Source organism: Peromyscus maniculatus, chromosome X (genome assembly GCF_049852395.1).
Source record: "Peromyscus maniculatus bairdii isolate BWxNUB_F1_BW_parent chromosome X, HU_Pman_BW_mat_3.1, whole genome shotgun sequence".
NCBI classification, from domain to species: Eukaryota; Metazoa; Chordata; class Mammalia; order Rodentia; family Cricetidae; genus Peromyscus; species Peromyscus maniculatus.
In genome coordinates this window covers 48,669,269-48,679,730 of record NC_134875.1, presented here as the reverse complement: position 1 = coordinate 48,679,730, position 10,462 = coordinate 48,669,269, and the positions used below count along the sequence as shown (strand labels likewise).

The 10,462-nt window shown below is 37.3% G+C and overlaps 1 protein-coding gene across 1 annotated transcript in view; it reads right to left on the bottom strand.

Moving 5' to 3' along the window:
* Positions 1-10,462, bottom strand: part of Ammecr1 (AMMECR nuclear protein 1) — a 111,856-nt gene continuing 101,394 nt past the window's right edge. The window contains exons 4-6 of the mRNA XM_006970292.4: positions 7,797-7,887; positions 6,357-6,453; positions 1-4,434 (exon numbers count right to left, since the gene is read on the bottom strand). Coding sequence (XP_006970354.1) covers positions 4,320-4,434; positions 6,357-6,453; positions 7,797-7,887 — 303 coding nt within the window. The 3' untranslated portion in view covers positions 1-4,319. The remainder of the gene's footprint in view (positions 4,435-6,356; positions 6,454-7,796; positions 7,888-10,462) is intronic.

The following is a 10,462-nucleotide window of genomic DNA, read 5'->3' as shown; positions in this document are numbered from 1 at the left end:
TTTAGTTTTAACATTTTATTGGGTAAATGATTTTAAAGGTAATAACAATAGTGTCAAAACTACTACAATATCTTTCCACAGCCATACCGTACAGACCCACATAAACCTTTTCATATTTTTTTCTTTTTTTGTTCATTTTTAATATTGTAAAGCCATACAGGTCATATAAAATACCCACTTCCAATAGCTTCTTCAAACTAGTAAGCAATTCAGTGTGGAAGGAGGGAGGACCTAGTTATAATGAATGGGTTTCAGGTAATCCGTGATGTCTCACTGTAATCAAAATACCAGGTACTAAGAAGGGGAGGGAGAGCTACTCCAGGTAGCTTTATGCTCATTACAAGTCTCACCATTGCATCACCAAAAACTCTTTGTGCTGGTGACTGATTCAAAGTAATTTGGGGGAACATATAAAACACTAAAATAACTTAGAAACTAGATCCAAATATCTCAAAAGTAATCAACTTTGATATACAAAAGCAGTCAGAGGTGGTTACAAAAGTATTGTTTGTTTGTTTGTTTGTTTTGTTTTTCTCAGTGCGTCTATGTACCAGCGCAGTTACTGGGTCTGGAGCAAAATAAAAGGTTCATTTTCTTCTGAAACTGTAATAAAAAACAAGGAAAACATATCTTTGTATATAAAGGATCAATGCTGGTCTTAAGAATAATGTAATCAGAAACCCTTAAATCGAGAGGCACACAATGGGTTTCCACTTGTAAAAAATAAAAGGAAAGTCACCAGTTTATTTAAATGGAGGAGGTGCGTACACTCCTCAAATAAACTTAATTCATTTTAACGTCACTAGCAAAAAATCACTTAGAAACTGTACAAAAATAAAAAAGTTAACACATTTAATCCTGCAAGGTTTTTGTAAGGACCGGAAGGCAGGCTTTTGGAGCAGCATTTGGGCATGGCTGGGGGCTTCTTTGGTTTGATCTAACACACGTAAGAGATGGAACCTATTCCAGATGACAGTTTCGAATTCTTGCACATTTGAAGACAGGAAAAGAGGCCAGTATACAAACTTCCGGTGTGCTGGACGTGCAATGGAACCATTTGCATTGGACTGGACATCCTAGGTGAGGTGCGGGGGAGGGGAGAGAGCAAGCCTTGCACTTCCTCCATTGCTTTCACTGACCTCCTCTGGATGGGGGCGATTAGAGAGGGTAGCTGCACATTCGTGCAATCAGAAGGCCACTTGAGGGGGGGGGGCAATTGTTCTTATAGAATCTGGTACCTGGCTGACCTTGTTTAAGAACAATAAAACCTTCCAGAAGTGGAAGCCTTTTGCTACATACCAAAATAAAATACACACTGTTTTCCAAGAAAATACCCAGTTGCATTTGAAAAAAAAAAAGAAAGAAAGAAAAAAAAACCAACAGCAACAAAAAAAAAAAAAAAAAAACGGAAAACTTAACTTGGAACTAATTAACATTTAAAAGGGCATCTGTAAACTTTGTGCTACTCAAATGAAGTTCAAGTATTACTTCTGAGCTGTTTAAAGATCACGGAACTTATACAATATTCTGGTGATAAAGAGTGCAATTCACATTTGTGTTTCTGAACAAATAAACCACAACTGGCTAGAACACAACTTGTGCAATTAGAATCTTTGTCCGAGTTAAAGACACACGCTACATATTTCCACATGTTCAAAGTTATTTCAAACCACATATTTAACAGCTTTGTAATATACATCAAAAGTGAAAGGGCCTAGCATTTGTTTGTCTGAAGCACACCATTAGAGTTTGTATAACACCCTTTACACTACAAAGTCTTTTAGTCAACAGCTACTTAGACACAAAAATGCACTGTGCATCAACTTGAATACAAAAGGAGACAAAACTATCCTTTTTCCCCAAGCCATGGTGGGAAATATTGCTGACCTCGTCCTTTGAAGCCTGCAGGATGGTTATTCTTCAGTATAACATTATTACACTGGTAAGAAAATCTGTATAATATCTGCATATATCAAGGATTTTAAAAACTCTGATATGATTTTTAGAGTCCGCATGACCAGTCACGTGACCTGCTCAAGATTGATTAGCACCGTTAAATACATAAACACACATATATGCATGTATGCATGTGTAAGTATATGTATACATACATGCATATATGTATGTGATAGATCTTCTCTTTAAAAACAATAACAACAGAAAAAAACTAGCCATAAGCTCACCCCGGACGAGGAGCTGTTGAAATGATGAGATGATGGATAAGATGGATTTCACAACAATATTGGTCTATTCTGTCTCTCTTCAATTTGTATGTTTCTTACTTTTTTCTTTCTCTTATTTACTTACTTATTTATTTTTTTGCAGCAGACAATACCATTCAGCTTGTGCTCACTTTCCCTATAAGGGCAAGAAAATATCAGGTAGCCGCTTGCTTTTATACCGAAAGACTAATCTATCACAACATGCTTCCAAGCAGAAACAACAGGACTTAAAAGCCCATTCTAAAGCCCAGAAGCTTACGTTTTTTTGATGAGTCTCTGAATTCAGTAGAATTGGCTACTGAGATTGCCTTTCAGGCTAGCAATTGGCTTCTTAGTTAAGGCATCATAACTGAAAATGGTTACTTCAACAATGGATGCTGTGGATGAAGGAATACCAAACTTCGAAGAACTCTCATCAAAAACTGAAACTGCATACTTTGAGCGAATTCATCCAATTGTCTTACAAACTAGAAAATGATTTTCTAAACTACCAGTCTGTCATTTATCACAGCAATTAAATGTATAAGCTTGACCATTTCATTAATCAGCGGCATGTCATAGTTTTAGAATATACATTCTACAGCATAATTTCATTCACCACTTGTTATATTGACTTTCTATTTGAAAAAAATTATATATTTTCCCAAATATATATATATCTAGATATATATATATATATATACTACCATAAACAAAGGTCATCATTTGCCAGAATCATCTGTGGTTTTCCTGGGGATAAATATAAGGGCTTCCCATTGACATCAGTTAAGTTTTCTTTGATTGTGCCATGGGAAGAATAGCCCTGCAAATGAGCTGGGCTCTAATTAATATATCTGAATGCCATCTTCACAGGTCCAACATAATATCTGTCAACATAGAAATGTGTTTCTATCAAAAGTATGTAGTGCAGAAAGAGATTCAAACTCTTTATAGTATCTCTGAAACTCAGCATTGTCTCCATGATAGACAAATTTGAAATCATAGTATATATGAACTTTTGTTTCACTAGATTATCTTTATCATGTCTTAGATAGTAGCTAAAGTTGTCTCTGACCAATTATGACTCATTGAAACCTAAAGCTAACAAATTTAAATTAATACAAAATAGACAAGTGTCTTTTTGGTTATTTGCTCAAAATAATTTTTTCACCTAAAAAAATACTTTGGAGTAAGGACTTTTTGTAATCTGTTGTTTCTTATATAGAAACAATAAAATTTTACAAGAATATTTCTCTAAATTGCCTTTTCAAAACCCCTCTTAATTTGACTTACAGTCTTCTCAAAGGCACTAAATCTGCATCTCATCTCTTCCTAATATTTGCTGCCTTTCCAAATGAATTCTGCAGCTCATTTGAAAGGTAGCTTATACTTTTCTAAAACAGCGTTTTAGATTGTAAATGGATTCTATAACTCCATGAGCTGTCTCTTCTACGATAACCAGCACAGAAGGTGTCAATGGATTTTTGCTCTCTGTGACAAGCCCTATCATGGACCTTTGAATGTTCATTACTTAAACTAAAGCTCATTTAGTTTAACCATGGGAAAAACATGTACTTGACCCAAATACAAAGCTACCATAGCAAAGAGAATTTTAGGCAAATTCAAGAGTAATATACAAATACCTGAATTTGTTTATCAATTAATCCCCAACTCAGCTATCAAAAAATGACTATCTTACTGAGGAATACTAAAGACAAACCTAATAAATCCTCAAAAACTGCATACTTTCTTCCATCCACAGTCAAAAGGGAGGAGGAAGCAGGAAAAAGAAAAGGGATAGAAAGACAGAAACCTGACTGAGATAGCAAAGCAAAAATATACCTAATATTGTAAGGAAAGAAAACTCCAAAAGCTGTATGTGCTGCAAAAAAAAAAAAAAATCAATGATCTAAAATAATAACAAGATCTTCTTAACAAATGCCATTTTCCTACCCGTTACCATGATGGTCTTAACTGACAATGTCGAAGCTTCACCATGGCAACGGAAACTATCATCATAAAATGGTACAGTAAAAGAGATAGCTAGACCAAGAAGGTGTAGGGTCTCCTGGGAAGAGGTCTGCAGAGAGGCCCAGTGACTGGTTGTGCGGCTCAGTGTCAGGAATAATGGTTGTATGGCGGAAGGGGATGCCCGATGCCATTTTGGAAGTGATGATGCTGGCGATGAGCAAGGTATTCAGCATAACTCAAGGTCATCTTTTCACTACGGTACCTAAAAGAGAGTCAGGGAAGAGAAAAGTTAACATCAAGAAATGGATGACATGCTACTATCGAGATCATTTGACATAGTAGAAAACAAGAAGCCCTGAGAGAAGCAGTTACTTGCCCAAGGTCACAAAGTTGGTAAGTAGCAAAGCTGAGATCAGAACACAGGAAACCAAACTCTGAGTCCAGTGCTTTTTCTGCTCTACTGCTTGTTTACAGTGCTCCAGGAATGGCATTGCCCCTTTCACCCCATTGGGAGGAAGAAAGAACAGGGGAGAGCCAATCGTTTACCATCGTGGATATATCTCTATCATGGATACATCTCATTCATTGGACTATTTTTCTTCAGAGACCTTCCATTTCTCCCTCCTTTACCATTCCTTTCTTTGTCCACACATGTTGGGTTGGGGTTTGCCATACTGGCACTGGAACCCTCTCCTTTGCCTGAGTCTAGGTGTTCTTCCATTGCCTTGCTTTTCTAGAGGAAGCACAGTTTCTCCCTTCAGTCTTCTTCTTTTTCTATCCATTGCCCAGCATACCTTGGTTCTGCCACTGTTCCTTCATGGCTGTCAGAGGCTTCTTTGGATTCTCTTGAACCTTTCCATGATGGTCCCACTTACCACTTGCATAGATTCTTTGATAACAGCAATGTTTCCTCTCTAATTTACCTGTTCCAATCCTATACTTCCCAAGTTGACATTTTTTAGACAAGGTCTCTCTACATAGTCCTGGATGTCCTGAAACCTACTGTACAGACCAAGCTGGCCTTCAAGTCATAGAGATCCACCTGCCTCTGCTTCCTGAATGCTGAGATGGAAGCACCACCATATGTGGCCTGGATAATATTTTTTTTAAAACCCTCTAATGGCTATCAAATGTTTGTAGAATCAGGTCCAGATTTCTTAGTTTGGAATACCAAGCCCTCGCATGATCTGACTCAGTCTACCTTCTGGGCCGCATTTTCCCTTCATAACATTTCTTATGTGCACTGAAAGACCAGCCCAATCATAGTGCTTTGTATTCCTTAAAACTGGCTTCATACTTCGCCACCTACATGCTTTGATTCACAACACATCTTCAGGGAATCCCTTTCCTCCCTCGCTTTCTACCTGTCAAATAGTCTACCCATTTTTCAAGCCCAGCCCTAAATCCACCTCCTCTTTGAAGTCTTCTGTCACCCACTGACTTCCTGGAATTCCTCTTCCCCAGAATTATGATCCTACACATCCATACTATTCTGCCTTGGAGTAGTAATTATTTTTATTCATGCCCTTCTAGTCTCCTCAAACTATAAACTTGGGGAGAACAGAAATGGGGGCATTTTCAAATTTGTAACTATGCAGAGCTGAGAAAAATCCATTTTTAAACCACAGGCATATAATGCTATTTTCTAGAATTGAAATGAATGGAAACAGTAACCCATTTTCCTAAAATGTTCGACACTTTCTTTCTTAAGTAAGTATTCCTATTATTCCATGATGAAATTTATTTAGCATTCAACTTCAGCTCAATTGTGTTTTTCAATAAGCCTTCATAGTAGAGTCCTATCACTGCCAAAATTCTAAGGTTAAATTTAAATTTTAGGACTGCTTATCAGAATCCTGGGGTTCTGCTAGGCAATGTCAAAAGCTAGTGAATAGCTAATTCTGGTACTTTCTCCAGTAAGGTAGTTTAAAGTCTCAGGGGGTTGGTTGTACAAAGCCAGAATGATCCCACAGAGCCAAAGATGGAAAGGATGGGCTAATCTATCATGCAGTATTTACTGCCAAGCAGAGTCCTATTGTATCCACTCTCAGTATGGCCTGCCATTTGTTTCCACTATTTTCAACAAGAGAAGCAAGTGCTGTTTGAGAGACCAAAGAAGTCAAAGTTATAGGCATACACTTGGAAGTGTACTCGTTGGTCTTGTGCTACAAAATGCCATGGTACCTGGTCAGCTTTATGGTTTTCCTGAATTCATTAGTAATCGGAGCTTTGTATCCTCCTTTCCTCAGTAAGGAATCTATGGTCTGAATATGGTCCCATCCTGCGGGGAGACAATGAGACAAAATATCAGTCAAGCACGTATCACAAAGCACCACTGGTTAAATACAAAAATGACTCTGTAGAGGTCAGCTATCACTGTGACCAAATGCCATCAACTCCTTTGGTCCTAAACAAAGTCCTACAGAAGAGCTAAGATTTTATCCTCGTATAGAAGCAGGTTCATCACCACATGCCTTAAATTGTCTAAGAAACCACTCAGTCATGTCTCTGTAACAAATGTGCTCTTCTTTAATGGTCATACCTTCAAAAGGGAGAGAAAGCCTAAATAAATAAAACATGACTTGTGTTAACTCAGTAGTATTTGGGGCTCCCATGACTATTTCATGGTGATTGCTGGTCTTAATGGTATCTTCTATGCTCAATAATCTATACTTATGAGAAACATTCAAGGGTATTTTATTGTTTCTGATACGAATGCTATTCTAATATCCTTATGAAGTCAATGATTCTGTAGTATTAAGACATTTTCTAAAGCAATCCAAACAAATCTTCACATAACTGCCTTAAAGATTAACATCTCATTTGAGGATTAACACATTAAAATTTGTTGTTATATCTTTCATATTTGTATGAGCATATACAAGGAAAAGCACATTTTAAGTGGTTACTGAAAAGATAAGCTCTAAAGAATTTTTGAAAAGCATTTATTTAAACTAATGTGAGACTAGAGTTTAGTAGTGGCTAGAAAGGATGAAGTACTATAGCAAATTTGTCTGGAGTCACCATATTAGTTCATAATGATGTGTGGCATATCTGTGAAGTAAGAAAATTGTTATTGATCATGAAGTAGAGACTAAACATAAAGTGTTACTTCATGTATTCACAAAGCTCCCAATCTTAATGGGAAACTTTCAGTTTCAATATTAGCAGAATGAATAATAGCAATCACCTAAGAATAATAATAGCAATCACCTAAGAAGAATTGGTAGATATTGACAGTGAATACCATCAAGCTACCCGGCTGTCTCTAAGCCTAAGGCCTCTTTCTACCACCATGCTGAGTTCTGCATACTGGTGCATGGGAAAATTGTGTTCCAAAGTGGTAACAAACTGTTGCTTAAAATAAACCCCAACTTTCATAAATTTGTGCTATTTTGAAACTATGTATTTATGAGTATATGCTGTCAAATGTCACTGTCAAGATGCAGATTCTGTGTAATTCACCAGTTTGAACCAGACACTGCAGTGGCAGTCAGTGATGAAAGAGTCGGTTATTATAATGTGATGTCGATCAATTAATTATCAGACATATCTGCAAGGTCGGCTACGGCAGTTCAGTTTACAATCTTCACTAGAGCATATGAAATAAAGTCCAACAATGACCTTGCTCCTTTGCAACCTCCGGTAGGTAGGTGGCGGTGCGTTTTGATCCTTTTTCATTGATGAATTCTATTCTAATGCCATGCACACCCACCTGAAAGAAATTGGCAGTTTTATTAGTACAGACTTCTTTATGGAAACAGAAAGAAAAGGTTATAATTTAATTTTCAACGCAATTCTTTCCCCACCCTTGTTTTTATATATTTGTATTTTTTTTTTTCAGAGCTGAGGACCAGACCCAGGGACTTGTGCTTGCTAGACAAGTACTCTATCACTGAGCTAAGTGTCCAACCCTTTCCTCTTGTTTTTAGAAGGATGTAGTAGTTCTGTTTTCCAACACTGATTTTGGATTGGAAGGCCAGTATGATATCCATAGAGACTGAAAAAATGCTGACTTATATATGTCCAACATATACCAGGCTATGCTATTTTTTTTTTTTTTTTTTTTAGAAATCTGAAACAAACTACAGGCATAGAGTAGGATAGTTGATGGCAAGAATCCTGCCACACTTCCCCACCTGGAATAAGGAAAAGCCTTCAAGGAGACAGCAAAACCCCATGCAGTCACACTCACGACTTCAGGTTATAGCCCCAAACTCCCTGTACTTAGGCCCTCTCAAGCTTTAGTTCCTTCAAAACCTTAACTCATCTGGAGGCAAACTACCACTGTCCGATAGGTCTGAAAAAAACAGGCTGGGCTGGTGGTACACACGGAAGACAAGACAGGAGAATCATATATTTGAGGTCAACCTGTGCTACATGGCGAGATCCTGGGCAGCTTGGACTATATAGTGAGACCCTGATCAAAAGAAAAGACTAAAAAGTAATGAAAACAATCAGACTGTCCATTTCATAATATGTGTCAATTTAACAGCAATAAAGACTTCCAATTACCTTTGGACAGGGCATTTTTGTAGGGTGTTTTTTTTTTTTTTTTTTTTTTTTGAGACAGGGTTTCTCTGTGTGAAGTTTTGGTGCCTGTCTTAGATCTTGCTCTGTAGACCAGGCTGGCCTGGAACTCACAGAAATCCGCCTGCCTCTGTCTCCCCAGTGCTGGGATTAAAGGTGAGTGCCACCACCGCCCGGCCATTTTGTATAACATTTTAAAGTGTGAAATAAACTTTTAGTGACACCCGAAAAGAGAAGTCTATTGGCTGTAGGAAGACTGGTTGCTAATGTTTTGGTTTTCACTTTTTATTTTGTTTTGAAGCAAAACCAATGTGCTTTCCCTTTGATTAGCATATAATCAAAAGGAAGTGGTCCTTTCCCCTGACAGAATAGTACACAATGCTGAAGAGAAGTTATTCAGAGTTCTTAACTTCTTTCAACACACTGCTAATAAAAATGTAAATTTTAAAGTAGGACCATGTTATTCCATTCTCTCCTTTCTCTAGGTACCTCAGATTAGGAGTTCCCAAGAAGAGTATAAGGCTGCCTGACGTAAAGGATGTAAAGGCAGGGACACACCATTCCCAGACAGAGACTTCTTTTTCTTTTTAGAGCAGATAAGTGAAGACAGGCATACGCTTTCCATGTGTATGCTAAGGTTTTAGAGGAGAAAGGTGCCAGTGAGAACCTCTTTTGCTGTTTCTGCCCTTTGGCAGAAGTTTTCTAGTTTTTCAGGGAATGAAATGTCCCCTGGGAAATGGATTTCATCCTGTCTTCATACATGTACCCTTTGAGCCTGTTAGATCTTTTGAGCAATTACTGTTATAATTATTATTAAAGTGTGCCCCTGTGGCTATTCTATCTATTAGATATCAATATTCCCATGAATCTCCTCTTGCTAAAAATGCAACCAAGACAGCTGTTTAAAAACCACTGCATTAAGGCCTCTCAGGCACTGTGGGATGTGACTGTGGACAGCTGAGGGGAAACATGAGTATTTAGTTATCAAATATTTCCAGGATGAAGGGCATCTACCAGTCACCCCAAAGTATGACACAGCATTGAGGCAATGACAGATCTGACACTTTCTCTATACTAACGTCCTGATCAGTGACTCTGAGAGTTTAGTCTCTGACAATATCAGATGCTTCATAATTTGTTTCTTCAAAATACACAGCACAGGTAATTTATGCTCTATTATTCACTGCAGTGAATTTTGAATCGTTACCTCTATTTATCAAAAATCTGTCATGTTAAAATTGAAAATAATTTTGGTGTTATTAAGATGTCTAGTCACAACTCTGAGACAGGTTCCTTATCTGCATGATGAGAGTGTCAGGCAAAGATCAGTGATATTTAACTGTCTCGGAGAGAGGAAGGGGATGAAAATATTATCAGAATTGCAGGGCTACTCACGTTTCAGCAAGGATGGTTTGGAAAAGGAGTACCTCCTTACAATTTTTAACATGCTAAACTAGATAATCTCTAATAACCATGCAAGCTCTGGCAAACTACAAGCTCTGTGCCTACATATTGGAAAATAATTACTTAGGTGATGGGATAGTTTAGACATATAATCCTCTATAGGAACACATTCTCTTCAATAAGAATCTCTGACATTTTAAATCTCAGTAATTTAATAATTAAAAGAGGCTAAGACTAATTGTATGGTATATATGAATTGTTTCTTGAAAAACCTGTTTATCTGAGATCAAAACTTGGACATGATGAATAAAATAAAAATTGCTCAACAACAGGATTGTTTATTTACTTTTTTATTG